This window comes from Myotis daubentonii, chromosome 4 (assembly GCF_963259705.1).
Source record: "Myotis daubentonii chromosome 4, mMyoDau2.1, whole genome shotgun sequence".
Classification (NCBI taxonomy): domain Eukaryota; kingdom Metazoa; phylum Chordata; class Mammalia; order Chiroptera; family Vespertilionidae; genus Myotis; species Myotis daubentonii.
Window position 1 is genome coordinate 62634412 of NC_081843.1, and position 20511 is coordinate 62654922.

General features: G+C 34.3%; 1 protein-coding gene across 12 annotated transcripts in view; it reads left to right on the forward strand.

Annotated features, from left to right (window-relative positions):
* Positions 1-20511, forward strand: part of MCTP1 (multiple C2 and transmembrane domain containing 1) — a 441268-nt gene that overhangs the window by 283114 nt on the left and 137643 nt on the right. For 10 of the 12 annotated variants that reach the window (XM_059694087.1, XM_059694091.1, XM_059694089.1 and 7 more), the window contains 5 exons: positions 2501-2603; positions 4343-4445; positions 4778-4879; positions 5256-5330; positions 7313-7432. In XM_059694087.1, the coding sequence (XP_059550070.1) occupies positions 2501-2603; positions 4343-4445; positions 4778-4879; positions 5256-5330; positions 7313-7432 (503 nt within the window). Of the gene's footprint in view, positions 1-2500; positions 2604-4342; positions 4446-4777; positions 4880-5255; positions 5331-7312; positions 7439-20511 lie in introns of those variants that run through there. The other 2 variants (XM_059694090.1, XM_059694098.1) reach the window with 2 other exon arrangements.

A 20511-nucleotide genomic window follows, 5' to 3' on the forward strand; every position in this document is an offset into this window, starting at 1 on the left:
AAAAGAGTGACTGAGAGAATCAAGTAATGTGATGATAGATGACTAATAATGGTTTTCCCAAGGAATTGCTTTGAGAAATAATCAACTAAGAAAATGTGAATAGCCACTGCCTTGTGGGCATAGGGTTTGATAAATATATTTGTTTCTTAACAAGATGTGGGAAGTGTTAAACATTAAGAACAGATTTAGTTTCTTTAAGATCTTTTAGCCAATCACGAACTCCAGATCTCTTTTTGTCACCAAATAAAGATATAGTAACAAAGAAGGTAGTGATTTACAAGAATTTCCATGGGTTAAATGAAAAGAATTGAAAACTATGTACACAACTGAATATAATTCCTGTGAAAAAATCAAATGAAGATTTTCAAACTCTACTTGTATATGTTTAAAGTACATTTTTCTCCATAGATATTGGTCTGTGGAGTTAGTCTTGGGTTTTACTAATGGAAAGGTGGTACAGTTTTGATTGAATCTATTGCATATTGTTTATCACTTGAAGGCAAGTAAAACCGAGTGAAATGAGCCAGAAGAGTAATTGAAGTAAAACAAGTGAAAATGGGGGGAAAAATACCCCAAATTGCTATCTTTATATAACTTTTTTTACTGAATTAAGATTAACATTAAGGTATGAGAAAAAATCAAAGGCGATCCAAGAAAGAGTATGAGTTACACTTGTCTTTTAAGTATATGCCTCCAAAGCTAATTATTTAATTAAAGTCTTGTCTAAAGTGAAGTTGTTTCTCTTTTGACAAGGAATTCTATCATAAACATGGCTTTAATTTTCTCTCTCATTGTTATAGTAGATATGTTTTAACCTTCCAACACTTTTATAAACTATTTGAGGTTGTAGTTTATATTTTCTGCTCTTTTATTTATACTATAGTCAGTACTCACAAAGCTAGGTGGAAAGACGATACCTCATATGACCCTTAAGAATAAGTAAGACTTTGAGAACTGTTTGAATGGAATTTTTATGCTTGTACATGAAGTATATGGGAGAAAATAAAGTTGCTCATGTGCCAAATAAAAGTTATTACAATGTGTTTTAATGAATAAAATATTCTTTTTTAATACAATTTTCCATGGTGTGTGACTATGGTTGCAGGTAGGGCAAAAGGAATGAAGGTGGGGGGAAAAGATAACATCCTAAACCACAGGTAAAATTCACACCAGACCTCGAAGACTTTCAGTCGTCTAGTCTTTATTGAAAATTATTTGCAAGACCAAAAATTGAGAAGACTACTATAATGTTAAATTATGCAATTATCCTGGGGTATGTGAGGCCACTGAACTAACACACATATACTAAATCTCTTTTTTAATGTATAATTAAATTAAAGGTGAGTCAAAGTTTGTATGGCTCATTTTCAGAATTATAACATGGAAAGTAAATACCTTGCTATGTGGGAATACATAGCTTATCTGTCACTTATAGCTAATGAATTCTTTCCTATTAAAATTTAATTGAAAATCTTCACTGATATTTAAGCTTTCACAGAAGTGTAAACTACTGTGACTATAATTCACAATTCATTTAAAACAATTATTCTTTATCATTAAAGTTAATAATATTCACATTAACCTCTTACGTAGTCTAAATCAATATTGTAGTTTAAAAAATATGACCTCTGAACAGCTTTGTCCAAATATTGATTTCATTGTCATTTGTATAAGGTATCAAACAAATTACATGCTGCAGTAATATCATTAATGCTGCCCCCATAGAGCCTCTGACTTTATGAGTTCTTATAATACAGCTCGTGACATTACAAAATATTGAGGACATCACATAATATAATTGCTGAATGGACGATATTTGAGTATGGAAAAACAGACTTGCTGTAAACAGATAACTTGCAAATCCTTTACTCCAGTGGACAAAAGAAATAAAAATACTGCTCTTTACAATGTGGACTGGTTGTTAAGGTTAAGTTTTAAATAACCATTTTTTTCTTCTGCCTCAGAGGGGCCTAATTTACCTTCTTGTGATGCCTTAGATATTTTAGAAGAGAATCTTAAATTAGATTAAAAAGTTATAATTCTGAAATATAACAGTTTTCCCAAAATCAACTTGTTTAGAAAGTCTGTTACAAGTTACAAGTTAGTCAGATAAGTTGAAAAATATATGGATAAAAAGAGAGGGCCTGAACCTTTCAAGTGGTCACTATAGAATTAAATAAAAACTGACATGGGGATGGGCGTGCATCATAATTAGCCATTATATTATTATTTTTGTAAAAAATTATAAATTGAAATACTATTAGTTATATAATTTGCTTTCTTTTGCTTTTTTTTCTGGTTCTAAATTTCATTGAGTCACAATGGTTAACATCATCCAGTTATAGCTAACTCTATTTTGATGTTGTTTTAATTTTTTAAAAAATGTTACCTCACTTTTTGTGTTCTATTAAATTGTTTAAAAGAGATGTAGTCATGATTGTGACACTCTGAGCTGTGGGTGCTATTTATACTAAAAATGTTCTCCCCAAATCTCTTGTAGGTAAAAGTGACCCATTTTGTGTAGTAGAACTGAACAATGATAGGCTTCTAACACATACTGTCTACAAAAATCTCAATCCTGAGTGGAACAAAGTCTTCACATTGTAAGTAGTAATTACTTTGAGCTTATTTAAAAAATGGTGCCAAATGATATTTATTTTTGAGATTTTGTGTGTACATTTATTCTTAACTGATTAACAGCTCAATGCATCTGGGCTGCCTTTGCTAGCAACAATGAATATCATAATTACATCACTGTCCTGATAGTGAAACCTGGGGAAAGGTTTTGCCATTTTTCTTTTGTTTTCACAGATATTTTTTTTAAACTGTGTTTTCTTTATGATTTGACTAAGGATTTTGCTCCCTTTAACTGAATTGCCATACTGCTTCTTCCTTTTATACTTCCTATTGAAATTCTCCTGGATTGCACTGACACCAAGGAGGACAAAGCTCTATTTGTTCCATTGCTCAAATCAGCAAACAATCCCGTCTCCACTTCAGCAGATGCTTTAGTTTTGGTTTGTTGCATTTTAGCACAATAAGAATATTAAGTATTGGTCTAGGTACCAAAACACCCTATGAGTTAATTTTTCTTTTGTTTCAAAAAGTTTGTAAGCCATTTTGATTATGTACTGTAAAAGCTGCCAATGCTACACCATAGTACCCCCTAAAATCGCTGTTGTTGTTGTTGTTCCTAAACTGGGCTTTTAAACTGAACAAAGGAAAACTCCAAAAGAAGTGCTTCTTAAAAGTTTTCTAGCATAGGGTGTTTTTTGTATTTGAAAAATTGCTAAATTCCTTACTAATGTCTTATAATGTCTCTGCTTAACAACCAGTAACTAATCAAATTTAATTATCTGACCAATTTATCTTTAAGGAATTCCTCATTTTTATAAAAGATGAAAGCCCTGGTCAGGAGACTTGTACTTCTTAGAAGGTTGTGGAGAGTGTTTTTCTCTGGAATGCATAATTGAATGAATAGGTTTGATTATTATCAAAGCCATTAATTGATTGTGCCCCGATAAAGCCTTTTCTCACATGTGGTTGCAGTCTTTCAGTAATGAATATATTCATTTTTGTCTTCTCTTAATGCATATTTTCTTGGTAAACAGTTTGATCGGAGAATAAATGCTGTCAACAATTGGGGCTTATTTTTCCAGAAACAAAAATATGAAGAGCTTGCACAGTTGTTTATTAACAAATGTTGTCTTTGGAACACAATGGAACACTATTTAATTTCTAAATCCTAGGGTGGTACAGTGGCTATCAATGCTACATTTTCTCCATTCTGTTTTCTGTGTTAGTTAATTTTTACTATAAACCCAACAGAAATAACTCAATGTTTTCATGAGAGCTGTAAACAAAAAGATGTCCTATTATAATTTTAAAAAACACACAAAATTAACTATACTGTGACTCTTGCTAATATCAAACCTGATGGTGTTTTATGTAGGGTAATAGGAAGATAGAAATTATTGCAATAATGAGAAGAAATAAAAGTCTAAAAAATATCAGTGCCACATATTGGTGGTTTGTTGTTGTCTTTTTAATAATTTATTCTGTGGCCATACAGGTGGAAAATTATATTTCATTAAAGAATTAGAACTTGAAATTATGTTGGTGCTCAAAATTCCAGATAATAGAACCATCATTGTAGTCTACTAAGGTGCATTGTGGGAAATTCTATCACATACCAAACTACCTTGTATATGTGTGTATGCAAATAGCATACATAAAAACATATACACACAGAATCAGCTGGAGCTATCTAAATTTTCAAAAGCATTTTTATTCTTGTTCTCCACTGATGAAGTCTTTTTTCCTTTATATGTTTATTATGCAGCAACATTAAAGATATCCATTCAGTTCTTGAAGTGACAGTTTATGATGAAGATCGGGATCGAAGTGCTGACTTTCTGGGCAAAGTTGCTATACCACTGCTGTCTGTAAGTTTTATGCACCTGACACACAGCTCTGTGTTGCTTTTGCTCAAGGAGAAAAAAAAAAACCCGTCAGCTCTATATCTGTCATTTCTCAACCAAGGTCTGTAATAAGAACACTAAAAATTTTAACATACTCAATTCACGGCCATGTTGAATCCCATGATAGTTAATTTTTCCTGACAGACTTGATCCTGGTAATGAACAGGTACTTGTCAGAATTGCCACAGTTGTTTTGGGTTCTCTGTCAGTTTCAGCAGCTGGGGGTCAAAGGTCACCGAGGGAGTGTATTCAGTGGAGACCGTGAGACAGACGGCTGTCATGTCCTTTTCCCGCAGATTCAAAATGGTGAACAGAAAGCCTACGTCTTGAAAAACAAGCAGCTGACAGGGCCAACAAAGGGGGTCATCTATCTTGAAATAGATGTGATTTTTAATGCTGTAAGTCTTAACTTTGGCTTTTTTGTACTGCTAAAGAGTTCAGTTTCATGAAAGCTTTTGTTCCTGATTTGTAGAGAATTTCTGTCATTCCTCATTTTCTCTAAACCTTGATGTATCCTGGAGAATACGCTTCTGCCACTGCCTGGCACACCCACACTTTCTGTTATGTTGGCGGCGGCTGCTGCGGCTGAACTGGGGCCGCTGCCTGCCTGCGTAAGCAATGTGCATGCATGTGCCACTGTATACATTTATATTTTATGAGCACAGCAGCCAGGCCTTTGAAACTTTAGAAACTATTGCAAATTGAACTGCATGAAAAACTTGTAAACATTTGTACTATATTAATCCATAACAGACACATTATGTTGATGTATAGGTGAAAGCCAGCTTACGAACATTAATACCCAAAGAACAGAAGTACATTGAAGAGGAAAACAGACTCTCTAAACAGGTAAAAAGTAAGGAAAGATTAATCCCTCTGGGAAGACCTGATTAATCTGTAAAACATCTAACTAAATTCAAATAAACTTTGGAGGTATGGAGGTGGGGGAGGCTATACAATTTTTTAACATCTACTTATGTGAAATGACTTTCTTTTTTCCCCTTCTTTTTCTCTCTTCCCTTCCTTTCCTTAAATGATCAAACAAGGGCAATACCAAACTAATAAGTGGGATGGGGGTGGTCAAAAAGGAAAGGGGATACTGTAGACACTGCATAGAATGGATATGTATTCATGCATTAGCAAAAGAACGATCATTTTGAACATAAAATACAATTTGATTGCCATGGAATGTGTAAATGAGAACACCAAAAGCTAAGGTTCAAATATATGTCCAGACCACCCACAGGTACGACGCAGGTGTGTGTAAAGCGAGCCCAGCATAGAGCTCTTCCCTCTAATCCACAGGAGAGGGGGCTCCATCTTTTAAGGGAAACCTTCTTAATTAGATTTTGACTATGATCTTTTTGAAGTGAACTTTTATTGACATTTTCAGCTAAGAAAATAGAAAATCAGGGACTCTGATTTTTCTGTCATGAAGAAATTTTAAATTAGGCTTGATAGCTTGTAATTAGACTTATAGTTTTAAATCAGGTTTGAATCAATTTAAGAAAGAGTACTAAGCAACCCCTTTAAAAATGTTTACTTTTAACTAACACAGCTAAAATAAAATGAATTTGATATGTCTATAAAGTTTGCAGAACTTGTTTGTGTTAAAATATTTAATAATTTCTTGTGCTATTAGAAGACTAAAAATATTTTATTTTTAATCAAATCAGTCACCATAAACAGTGGGATTTCAGGTTGTTTAAAGACAATATATGAGACAAATTCAATATCTGTCTAAATAGAAATACAGATTATATTTTTCCATAATTATAGATAAAATTTATAAAAGCAGCTCTTAAAGTAAGTGATCAGGGGCCCAGAAGAAAAACAAGTAGGGAGACTCTTAAATTTGACTGAAAGGAATTTGAATTTGAATAACTTATTAAAGCTGGTATGCATGTACTTGCATCTATATTTACACATATATATTTTTCCAGATGGCCTCAGTAAACTTTACATTGCTACTTTGAAATACCAGATCAGCATTGAAGTATATCTGGAAGTAACAAAATATTAACCTGCCTACACATTATTCTAATTATTAACATAGCTGTAGATAAATTTTTGAACAACATCTAGTATATGGGCTGTTCTTTTTATAATTATAGTCATGCCTTAATTTAAAATTTTAATTATGTCAATTCTTATATATCTTTTTTAGTAAAACATTTTGTAAAGCACTTGGTTGCCATAAAATTTTCCCTAACTCCAAAATTATATGAAAATATAGGTTAAATATATTGTAGAAAAGAGAAAGATAGAGATAGGAGAGAGGGAGGGAAAGAGAGAAAAATGAGAATATGATAGTAAGAAAGGGAGAATCCTACTAAAATGGTAGGGGGAAAAATGTTTTCTATAATAAAGTAATATTTGGCAGGATTTTTCTCTAAGACCCTAAATAAAAAATTCCAAGTTATCCATTTCACTTTGAAATAGCCTGAAATTAAAGCACTTAAAGAATCTTTAAATCTCAACAAGATTTAAGAGGTTAACAATATATTTAAGGTCTGCAGTAAGTAGCAAAAAATGTTTTGAATCCTTTGGAGATTTTTTTTTTCTTTTGAACAAAGGTAGTCCATCCTACCTGATAATATTATTTAAAGAAATTTATTTAGCTAAGAAATTGCTCTTATAATTCAGTCTCTCCCACTTCCTCCAGAAATACTTTTTTTTCCTTTAACTCATGAGCCAAACTGCTTGGTATATTCTTACAACTTTATTAACTTTCTGAATCCTTTGAAAATCACAGTAAGCTTGAAGACTTTGCAATATATCTGATGGTTTTTAGTCCTGTAATTTCTAATAATATCTCATCTTCATTACAGCTGCTACTAAGAAACTTTATCAGAACGAAGCGCTGTGTCATGGTGCTTATAAATGCTGCATACTACGTTAATAGTTGCTTTGATTGGGACTCACCCCCAAGGAGCCTTGCTGCTTTTGTGGTATGATCATACTGTATTACTTACATTGTTATTCATTAAATTCAGTAATCATAGCTGCATGTTTCTGTGGCTATAGTAACAGCTATGTTGATGTGGCCATTTTAAAACTCCTATTTTAAGACTTGACTGGACAGATTTGCCGTGGGCAGAACCTGATGGATTGTTCAAGGTCTGAGTCCAAGAATGCCCCCCTCCCCCCGCAGACTTCCGGAACACAGACATCTCCACTGCCAATGTATAATTTTCTCCATGACAGCTAAAAAGTAAAATTTTATATATTGCATAATCCAAAATCCTAATAGCAGAGCCAAGAAAAGTCCTTGGTGTTAAAAACATTAATATAATTTTGACCATGCTCATTTTAACTGTATTCATTCTATTGATATATATTTTTTCAAAATATGAAATGATTGACAGTAGAATGCTAGATGGTAATACTTTAATATGTAGATCAATTGGAAGTGGATGTGACCTATGTAAGCGGCATTTTATTATTTCTGAGATTTCCAGTCTTCACAAAGGCACCAGTGAGAATTTGATAGATCCAAATAGTCTTCTAACAATGTTCATCTTGTAGCCTTTTACTTTGGTTATTTAAAAACTGCTGAGGAGACCAACTTGCAAAACTAGAAAATCCAAAAGAATTCTTTCCTCTGCGCTTTAGCAGGAATTTTCTGCTTTCATATTATTTTTGCTTGTTCAGGATTTCAGTTTGAAGTTTAAGTGAAGTTTTTCTTTTGAAATCCTTTATTTTATTGTCATATTTGTTAGAATATGAAGACCTTATGCTTCCTTATAGTTGCCAGTTTAGCAGAATATGACTTTATTAGGGGGTTTACATGAAGAGCCTTCATTATAGTAACAAATCAACATTTTAGTATTACCATTCAAATGAGTGTGTGCACATCTGTTTAGTACTTTGAGCTCTGTCCTCCTTTCAGGCCTTGTATGGGACTTTCATTAATGTCTGAGCACATGGAACAAAGAGTGTGTATGTCCCTTTATGTTGTAAGTTACCAGAAAGTTAGGCAGCCGGCTTCCCATAGACATCTTGTTGTCTTCTAAAGAAAGAGATTGTCATCATCGTTAAGTTTTAGAAAGGAAACTGCTCTTTCAATATTCTTTTATTTAGTTCTTTCACATATAAAGTACATAAGGCGGGGTTACTGTTAAGCAAACTTAATTGTGATTTTTCACTATCATAGAGGTACTTTGACATAAATGAGGAAAAATGACATTGAGTTTCTTTGTATATTTTATGCTATTATGTGCAAGTTCCATGGCATCTTATCAAAGACACAATATTCTAACAAAATATTATGCTGCTATCTGTGATTCGCTGCTTCCAAAGTCATTCCCGCATAGCTGTTTACAAAATTGGAAAATAGAGAAATCTATGTAATTATATAATTTGTTGAGGAACATTCCTGTTTAACACTTTAGCTTTACAATGTGTTTTGTAAGTCATCAGAAAAATTCATCTGGCTTCTAGATGTCACTCATGTGCAGTGAATTCAAGATGGCAGACTTTGTTCAAAACTTCTTTCTGATTAAAAAAAATCAGACACCAAAATTTTGAGAAACTTAGGTATATGTACATGATAATACTTGAATGATTTCACTGTAGGAGGGTCAAAGTTCACTGCATAAGAAAAGTAGTATCTCTTTTAGCTGGTGGTCAGCTTGTGAAGCACGCTAAATGCAAGATGCTTGCAAAAAAGGGAGGGAGGGCACAGTAAAGGTAGGAAAAGGGACTGCTGACGATGATGAAAAAAAGGCCAAACTAATATGAGAACACACAGTAAGAGTACTTTTGAGAAGAAACGATAATATTAACAGTTTCATTTTAAGAAAATAAAAAGCGCTGAATTACATTCTGTTGAATGTGATGAAAACAACAAATAACGAAACCAAACTTCACTTATCAAGATCTGAACTGAGAGTTCCATGAAAATGGGCACCCTGCCTGTTGCACCTGTACTCCACCATCACCTATGGAGTATCTCGCATTTAGTAGGCTCCTATTATAAAATGGCTGTCTAAATCAGTCGACCAACCAATGAACCAGTATGAAAATGTTTCTTATGTGGAGAAACTCTTTATACAGTGATGCCAGATAAATAAGGGTTTGCTCTAATAAAGCTACTTTTTAAATGATGAAAGACATAGCTTCATGGTGTTGTAGCAATTTTCCCTAGACGTTCCATTTTATATTCTAAACTATTTTATAATCAATCAATCATTTATTTTAACCTCAGATTTAATTCTGATGCAAAAAGATTCTTATATAATAGTAACAACTAATGTTTATTAAGCATTTGTGTGCCAGGGGACTGTTTTTCAAGCACTAGTACATGAAAGTGCTTGTTATGTATTAATCAATTTAATATTTCCTTATTATGAGTTAGATACTATTATTTTCCAATAGACAGAAGAAAAAACAGAGGCACAGAAAGGTTAAATATATTGGTCAAATTCACACAGCAGATATTATTTTCTTTCTAAGAGAAATTTTAAAAATGTACTGTGTAATCTTAGTGTTACAACAATTCAAAAAAAAACTTTTGTAGGATTTTATTTACCTTATAGACATTTAATGATGTGAGTACTTAAAAATGAAATGTTTCAAGGATATCATTGCATAACCAGAGCCTTTTTAGCACAGTTTATTGAAAAGAACTGCTTTCCATTAGGAGAAGAGTGTGAGCAGCACCCCATTGTTACAAACATATTGTTCCCATCATTCCCTGTGGCTGGATCATGAGTCTATTATTATAATATTGGTTCCACTTGGCCCACTTTTTCATAAATGCAGCTGCCTCGTGGAGCATGTGCATTTGTACCATTATGTGGCTTGGTTTTAGGCCCAGATCAGTAAACTTTATAACGTTTAAGTGCCCTTTTTCTACTCTGTTTTATTCTTCTTTTCTAATTTACTACCCAAAATAAAAGTAGAATAATGAAATCAAAATGGAGAAACGATAACTTTTTGTCCTAATGTCAAGTGAAGTGCAGAGGATGAGAAGCGCGGGGTTAGAGCTGCTCTGGCCTCTTTAGCACTGTGCCTGTTTGCTGTGGGGAAGCTTCAAAGCCAGCTGCTGATACTAGGAGCTGAAATCGGCCTAGAAGGTGATGGGGAAAATATAAGCAAACACTTTCCTGGGACTGTGCTTGTTTTTGTGCTGTGAATTAGGTTTTTAAATTTTACTATGAATATTGTATGCCTGAGAGCGAACACAGACGGATGTGGCGCAGAAGGCCCGGCTTGTCTTTTGGAAACATCTACTGCAGGCGTGGAAATGTCTCATACCCTGAGCCTAATTTTCATCAGGCTCTTGACCAGACATTTGTGTTCTATGGATGTCAGTGGGTGCAACATGGGGTGAAAAAAAGAGTGCGCATTCTCTCTTTCCAGTACTGTCATTTCTCACTGTAATGAGCACAAAAATAATTGGACAACTGAGCTATCAGTAAAAGGACACACTTCACTGTGCGTCAAAGAATTATTTTACAGGACAAACTTTAATCTTTAAATGTGATTGTAGATAATTTGTGGTACCATCTGTCCATTTGGAATTGTTTTAGCCTTTTCTGTCATTATACAGTAAGTGCCGCTGTGTTTAACATTAACATTTGATATTTTACACATTTAATTTCTGTTCTGCTGTGTGGTCCTTGGGGAGCGGAGTGCTAGTGCTACATGAGAGAGACACAGTATTGATCAGTTAACATTTCAGCTACATTTATGTATGTCGCAAAATTAATGAAAATGCCAGACAAAAATGTCAGAGTGCACAAAAAGGTAGAATTTAAATTTGGTAGTTTAATGAAAAGTTTAAGACGTGCATTATCAAAAATGTCCTCTTGCCTTTAAAGTACAGTTCCTAACAGAATAACTACAGGGAGACACATATTTTACTTAGAGGAGCAATGAACATGAATTATGAAGGGATGTCAACTCCTCAAAGTACCTTGTGTTCCAACACGGTGTGTTTGAATGCTTTACTGTTACTCATAAAATACATTTGTTCCTGCTCCTGTCTGGAGGGCTCCTGGCTTTAACCCTCTATCCTGACCAGCCCACGAGGCAGACTTCACACTGAGCTTCTCTCGCTAGGTTTTCCTTGGTATCCATGTGTGTGCTCCTTTTGCGTCAAGACTGAGAATTCCCTCTCCAGCAATTCATCGAGGCCACTCTGGTTCATTACTCGTGCCTTTCTGGGTCCTTTTCAAAGGCCTGGTTTTCCTTTGCTTCCAGATAATTTGTGCTCCACCTTCATTCAATCCCCATTTTAGTAAAGGATCGCACTCGGGACAGCTGAAACGCGGGGCCATTGTGCAGGAAAAGAGAAAAAACAGAGATGATGTATGCAAAGAATGACATGAGGCAGCTCTGTGTAGCCAAATGATTTTTAAAAAATGGAGGAAGCACAAGCAGAGGAGGAGGAACTGACTTGCAGAAGCGATGGGATATCATATAATGCTCTGAAGACAATAGGCCCCAAGGATGTCTTATCCTGCTTCCTGTGTGGAAAGCCCGGTGCTAGTAAACAACATACGAATTTTTCTAAAAGTTATTACAAACAATAAGGACATTTTAACGGGCCTTCATGTTCAGTGACTAAAAAGGGAGCATCGCTTTAGGGAGAAATAGCAATGTGAAAACAAAGGCATGCCTATGTCACCTGTAGTTCCTGTCTTAGCATTAATATTACGGAGCAATTTAGGGTGATTGTACTACATATGGGAGGTAACCTTAGTCTTGCAATAGAAATTTCTACCTTAAAAATTTTAGAGACATCAGTAACACCACACTAACAAAATTATGCTTCAAGTCCATAGCAATTTTCAAATGATTGTAATGGAAACTTTAGGTTGTCGTTGCTGCAATTTTATATTAGGGTTAGCAGAAAAACTGGAAATATTTCAGATATAATTTTTGTTACTTCCCTACAATAACAAAGCAGAAAGACCTCTGAAAATCAAAGAAACAAATACTAAAGCAAAATTATCTATAACTGTTGGTCCTACCCCTGCATTGTTGATTTTTCCTAAAGTTATGTCAATCTAAACTTCCAACCCCTTCTTCATTTATGTTTTCCGCTGACATAAACACTTACTAAGTTTATTAAACAATACTTCCAAGTTGATGTATACAAATTGTAAAGGTACTTTAAACATTGCTTCACAAATGTGCGAGGAAAGAAAAAGAGCCTATATAGAAATTCACTGACTTAGAAGATAGTATACCTCCAAAGTTGCCTAAAATTTCTTTTACAAAGTCAAAGATTATTGACACCAAGAAGATTATAGTACTACAATTTATTTTTTTCAGTAATAGATTGTGTGCCCAAATAATATGAATATGCTGGCATATCAAGTTGATACTCAAAATATACATTTTCCTTAAATTTACCTGGATTAGAATAATTTTTTTTTCAAATATTGGCCTATGAAAAATTAGGTTTGCTTAATTGGTGCCTCTCACGAAGCACTGCATATAAATTCTTACAATTGCATCTAAAACCACAATTTGGAAGTAAATTGAGTTTTAGGGTTGATCACAATTAGCTAAAATCAGCCCTGAATCAGGAAATGTAGCAAATCAGATATTAAAAGAACAAAGCATTTTGACTAGATTTCTCTAATCCTTTTTGAGGAATGATGTTCTAGTTCAGTTTGGAGATCTATTTAAATGTATAGTGTTTAAAAAAATAAATGTATAGTTTTTTTTGTTTTGTTTTTGTGGCTGTTATATATACAGATACAGAACTTCCTCAAATCACTGCTTAGTTCTCTTTAAATGATGCCAATGCATTTTTAAAATTTATTTTAATAGATATCAGCAAAAACGGTCTCCTGCTCTTGGAGGAAGATAATCACATAAGCCACTTTTGAAAAGCTATTCCTTTTAAATTCTATTTTATATTTATAAGAAGAATTTAATTCTTATAGCACAACATACACATTCTACTACCCTCCTTTGTCCTCTAAAGCAGGAAGATGCTGTAATCTGGGGACATTTTCTTCCATGGGTGAATTAGAGAAAAAATAAAACTATTTCGCTTTTTCTCAGGTATAGTGCTGGTGTGCTACATTAAAATCAACCATGAACCACAGATATCACCAAAATAACGATGATACAATACTGAATCTAGGAATTAGCCTTCTCATAAAGCTTAATGGTATCTGCAATGACGGCTTTCCATAGTTAATATTCTATACAGTTCCTACCAAGCAGACTCAGGCAATGCTCACATGATTGCCTGGGTGTAGTGCCTGTCTTGCTGTGTGGCTGCAGTTTCACTTCACCTCTTGCAGCCTCCTTGCATTACTTATCACATATTTTCATCCTCAGAACCTTTACGAGACCCTTTTTTTTTTAAAAAAAAAAAAAGGTGCATTGTCCATATTTTATAACAGAATTGACTAAGGATCAAAAATTATAAAATCAGAGATGTCTCACTGTCTGTCCCCCTATTCCTAAAGCAAACTTCTTGCCCAATGAAGAATTTTCTACCTTCCAGCTTTAATTTAAAGTGTTAGGGACATACATTCTGAATAAACTAACAAGCCATATTCCATTGCAAAATATTTTCATATAAAGTGACTTGCAAAGAAAAATGTTTAAATGAATGAGATAAATATATAATTTATGTTAGTAAAATTTTGGAAAGTAAGAGTAATCACTTCTGAAAGATTGTAAATTATAATAGGAGTATAGTCATTAATATACTTTAGACAGTAAGTTCACTCTCCACATATTTTTATGCTAAATATTAAGAAATAGGAATAGAATGCTTTCTGTTGTCCCATTTTTCTATTTTGACCAGTTTTAAAGACATTCCTTAGAATTATGAGTGTATTAGAGTTAATTTACCAGGTGAGAAGCTAACCTGAAATGTTGTTAAGGAAGTAGATCCTGTTTTCCATTGCCCCTTTTCTAGTCATCTGACCACATTTTAACATGACAGTCAGAACTGGATATAAAGACAGAAGTCAGTCTTGCCACAGTAGGGTTTGTTATGACTTCTGCTTTGCTGTGATGACCGAGGTCCAACACTCAGCAACTGTAACATTAGAGATCAGTAACAGTGAAGATGAGTGGCCATTTCTCATGTTCACACCAGTCATCAGCTACAGGCTCAAAGGGAAAAAGTGAAGAGCAAAATAGAGAAAGCTAAGAAGCAAGGAAAGATGGAAATCATATCAAGTGTAAACAGGTAATTGGATAAAAATGAAAGTCAACCCTGATTTTAAGGATAGTATAAAAAATTTAAAGATAACACTTGGCTTTTTAAAATCTTAAATCAATGCTTCTCAATTCTTTTTTTTTCAGATTCTCCATCTAAGGAGAAAAGAATTATTTAATTAAATGAGAGAAACTAACTGCTAAGAAGTCAGGAGTATTAAGTTTCAAAAGGCCACAAATCATAGTGATATTTTAAGATTTTTTTTCTCAATTATAAAAATAGAAAGATCTCATGGACATGAACAACAGTGTGGTGATTGTGGCGGGAACAGTGGGTTGGAGTTGGAAAAGGGTATAGTGGTGATAAATTGTGAGGGAAGAAAATATTAAAATCAAATTTAAAAAAACATATTTTTTTCTCTCTTCAAAGACCCAATTTTTACACCCTTGGTTGCCATACAGCCTCCGTTGAGAATGCATGCTCTAAATGAAGTTTAATGTGAGTTTAACTATGTTTACTTTCATGCTGTTGATGATAAAATTTACTTTGTATTTACTATAGTTTGCATACAATACAAATTATTCCCATACATATTCAGTCTGCAGAAAGAGAATTTTTAATCTCTATACAAAATCATCGACTACATTGGAGTCTAACTAAACGAAAAACTTGGTTTGGCTTCGTATAGAAATAAGTCTTCCCCTTGTGAAAACCCATAGGAGAATTTTCTTCTTTTCACCAGATCCAGGGGCGCATTGTTGTGCTTCACGGAAATGACGAAGTGGGTGAACATTAATTCTGGCCTAAGTAATATAACCTCCCTCATTATGAGGATTTGATGGGCTTTGCCCATACTTTGTACTATATTTATGACTAACAGATAATCTTTATATTCTTAAATGCATATCATTATGTCACAGATATGAAAGCATACTTCATTAGGCTCAATTACCTATTAGCTCTTCATTGGAAGGGCAGGAATAAAGATTGTGCAGTAGGAAAGTCATTTGAAACAGTAAAGATACCTGTTCTACTGGCTATTCTGTATGACAGCCCCCCAGTTTACCATAGGAATTAATAAACTACTATTGCAATACTATGTAAATATATGATGTGATATATCCCACTTCACCAAATACAAATAATTCTACTGCATTTTCCATGAATATCATTCTATACAGTTCCTACCAGGCAGACTCAGGCAATGCTTACATGTTTCAAATACAATAGACCATCCAGATTTGCCATAAAATATTGGTTAATTGAATATTTTTCCCTTAATTAATTAGAGAAATATTTTTTATTTAATTTAAAATAGTAGATCACTCCCTAATCGGTTTGGCTCAGTGGATAGAGCGTTGGCCTGTGGACTGAAGGGTCCAAGGTTCGATTTCGGTCAAGGGCATGTACCTTGGTTGCGGGCACATCCCCAGTACGGGGTGTGCAGGAGGCAGCTGATTGATGTTTCTCTCTCATCGATGTTTCTAACTCTCTATCCCTCTTCCTTCCTCTCTGTAAAAAAAAATCAATAAAAATATATTTTAAAAATAAAGTAAAATAATAGATCACTATGGTTTAAATCCAGTCCATTAATTACCACAAATTAGTATACTGAAGTTATGTAAAAGAAGTGTTATATTTTTGAAGTGATATTAGTAAAGTGATGGCTGCTACTCAGAGAAAATTAATTCATAAATATAGATGCTCAGATAACTGAGTTCACCTTTTCTAGATAGAGGGCAATAATGAAAACTTATCTGGTTTTGTTTAAATTATTTCAAATGGAATTTGGTTCTTCCATTGCAAAAGCCTATTGAATCCCTCAACTAGGAAGCTGGTATTTATAAGAAAGACCTTTTAAACCTAGGGGCTACTAGTTTATCTGGGTGTGTACTGTTTCCTTCATTCTTAAAATTCTCAGGATATGAGCTTCCTACCACAGTTTTATTTCTAACTCCTATATTTTTCATATGGGCTCCCAACTCCAAATAAGAGGTACAAGTCTGTTTGTAAGACAGTTGCTTAGACCTTGGAACTCATTTCCGCATAGAAGCAATGTCATAGATTATGACATAGAAGCACTCACAAAGCCTATTGAGCCCTTCCTAGAGAATTAGCAGTAAAATAGGAACATCGTATGTAAGAAGTAGATCCAGTGGAACACATCTGTTCAACCTCAGCTTCAAGACAGAGCACCTTCCTAGCGGCAAAGGCACGGGCCTACAAAGCTGGAGACTGTGGAGCTTTGAAAGGTGCAGACAAAGTCGTAGAATACAACAGTGGGAAAGGGAGCTTAGAGATCATTTACAGTAGAGGAAATCAAAGTGCTAAAAGGTAAAGGGACTTACTGAGACACTCACTCTGTTTCTCCCCTACTTGGCTGGTAATGGAGGCCACAAAGACAGCAGCACTGAGAAGATAAGAAGGGCAAAGAGAGAGACAGACAGAAAGACAGGGAGAGGTCTATCTCTATATCCTGAAGTTCATAAGTCAAGTTGTCCTTAATTAAGAAAAACCAAGTGCCTGGCATTGTTCTATAGAGTTCTAAGAGTGTAAAATTGGTTTACCAACCCTTGGTATTTCTTGTTTGATTTGGGAGGGCTGGAACGACCTCCTTGAATTAGTAAATCTGTGTTCACTTTGCTTAGTATTATCCCTGCAGTTTAAGTAATACGTGTATATTTTATGTTTTGATAAATCTGTCTGTTAGTTGAGGTCATACCACGTTAAAGCTCCCACAACACTGCAGATCTGAGTATGATAATAAAGAACTCTTAGAGGGCACTGTGTGTTTAAATGAGATACATTTTAGACAAGTAAAAAAATGTCATTTGGCCTCTCAGAAGTATAAGTTACTTATTCCCAAAAGTAAATGTAGACTCATTAAGAACGTATTTCCCAGGTTTCAAACATATATTATCACTGAGTTGTTTAAACAGTTTAAACCATCTATATTGATCCATATTGATTTAATTGTAGCTAAGATGAACCTGTACATGGCCTATATTTCCATTAGACTAAATAAATGCCATTGGGCGGGGGGGAGTATATGTATTCTGAATTATTTAGAAAAGCTGGTGATCCCCCTTTATTGTATTGCTCTTATCCTAAAGTAATAATTTGGGCATATTTTGAGATATTATTAGAATTTGTAGGGTGTTGCCCACTTCATCATATAAATTATGTGAGGTATAGTTTGCTATAAACTTGGTGCAGTAATTTATTGCAATTGGAGTTACTAGGGTGAAGAAGACTAAATTAAATCATCTGTATGAAATGCTTTGAAGTCCTTAACCACAAGGGCCTAGGGATCATTCAGGCTTGAGTAATGTACAAAATCACAACCACACAAATTTTGGTTTCTGAGAGCTATGTATTAATCTTGAAAAATTATTTTGCTTAAAATTCTTATTTGAAAAAAGTCTATGTTGGACCTAAGAAAGAGAGATAAATCACAAGGGAAAACATCCCGTCAGTGTTTGCTGAAAATGCATGATTTTTCTTCCAAAAATATACAGGAGACATACTTAATAATACCTCAGTTCTATTTCTAATTGACTGGAATGTTTAACCTAAGTTTAAGGAACTAGGAAATAAAATAGATTGTAAACTTAAAAATGCCATTTGTCAGTATTTTTAATCCATTACCAGAAGCAGCGACAGGAAATAAATCCAGGCTGTTCTGCCTGAGATGTGCTTTCGTTGCCATTAACAGATCTTCCCCGTTTCCATGCACACTCAATAAAACTGTTGAATGACTGACTCAGATGACTTCGGCGGCAAAACTTGAAGTTAAAGCTGTAATACTGTAACAGAAACCCCCAACAGTAGTATCAGATGAAGCTGAGAATGAATGTAGTATATCAGGCATCATAAAAGGGTAAATGCGGGCTACATTTATGCTCACCTCTATCTACTACGAGATTCATACATAAGATTCACACTCATTATTTTCGTCATCTTAATGAGATCAGTGTGGGAACATTTCTTGGCTGTCAGAAATGGGGCACTCCATTATTTCTCCTTCCCCTCTGCACTTTTAAGGGACTTGTGATATTTTCTTGGAAGGCCGGAAATGTTAACTGTTTACAGCAGGCAGCCCCAGAGTACGGCATAAATAGGACTTTAGGTAGAGACCACAATGTTAGTCTCTCTTTCTCTCTCTCTCTCTCTCTCTCTCTCTCTCTCTCTCTCTCTCTCTCTCTCTCTCGCTGTTTTTCTTTTATGTGTGCACTTTTATTTATTTTTTCCAGATTTTTCCCATCTGCCCTATTTCCCACTGGGTTTTCTTGGAAAGAAGGGAAAAGATATTTTCTCCATGTGGAGGAAAATATGGTACCTGCCTATTACTTCTAGTTGCTATCCTCCTTCTCATTGGCTCTATTGCCCTAATTGATTTTGCACACAGGCTTCTTAAACCAAATCTGAGTGTACTCGATTCATGTGTCCAAGTCAGACACACGTCTGGCCTTGAACTGAAAGAGGTAAAATGGGCAAGGGGCCAACTTCTAATGCATCTTATCCCCAAATTTTCAGATCTGTCAAGAAACAGTCGCTGCTTATAATTAAAGTGCCAGGAAACATTTTTATCATGATTCTAAATCACGAGTCCCCTTTGTCCTTAAGGACAAGGCAGTGGGAACTTATGGAAACAATATTTAAGCCACCTGGGCTATTATTAATTTACTTGGTAACCACACTGGTTCTGGTCTGTGCTCCTTTAGAGGAACTCATGTGTTGGAGGATTCCCTTTAACGTGATTGAAGAATTTTAAAGTAGGCATTTTTAATATTTGCTGCCCTCTTAATTATAACTTGTTTAATGCACCACTGTTAGCACAGGGATTATGAGTTAATAAAAGTGTCAGAGTATTAGTGAAAAAAAAAATACTATGTAATTTTCCCCAGGTAATGATTAACAGCATAAGGCTATATTAACAATACTCTTAGTGTATACTTCCTAAATGTATTTGATTCTCATCTTTTAGAAGGTAATTTTGTGCTGAAATTCAATAATAAAATATTTGAGTGATTTAGTAAGCTAATTAATGTAAAATTCTTAGGTGCATGCATTTTTTCAAATGATCTGCATTACATTGCTCTGTAAAACACCATCCTTTTCTAAACTGAATCTGAAAGTTTTTTGTGTTTTTTTTTTCTGGAAGTTTTAAATGTTAGCTTAATACTCACCAGAACAACCTTATTGAGATTCATACAGAGCTTATTTATCTCATCACGGGTTATTTGTTAAAACAGTCAAAAAATGAAATTAATAAGCCATTAGGTCATTATTACGTAATGGTTTTGCTCACATAGAAAAATAGGTTTCTTTTTTCTCTCTTTCTTTTTAAATAATGTCTTTCTGGCTTTGTTCCGTGGCTGCAGCAGGCTGTTAGCATGTATCTTTATACTATCAGAATGAATGAGATATATCTGTATAAATTATTGATTCACTTGAGCTTACCTCTGTAATTCAGAGCTGAAAACTCTGGCAGCTTATCTAATAGAATGCTATAACGAGGAGACTGAAGTTACCTACCACAGCAACAATTGCCAGTTGGGGGGTCAAATGCCCTTTTACCTTTATACCTGAACACCTGCAAATTGAGCTGTATCCCATTCAGAATTTTAAGAACAGGCCCATTGTCGCAGGAAGTAGAGTTTGTTTCTCGGAGAAAATTATGCCAGTTCTAGTTCTGAATGAAAGACAAGGCTTTTATTACTCAAGGGATATTAGGGCTGACTGCTTTTTTGAGAAAACAAATTTGCTGTAACTTTATCTGTAATTTAGTCCTGAATGGGTGCAAATAGACTGCACATTGTATGGTGCAGAAAGAAGAAAATAGGGGTTTGTTAAAGCCGTACAAGGACTATGTAACCATTATAT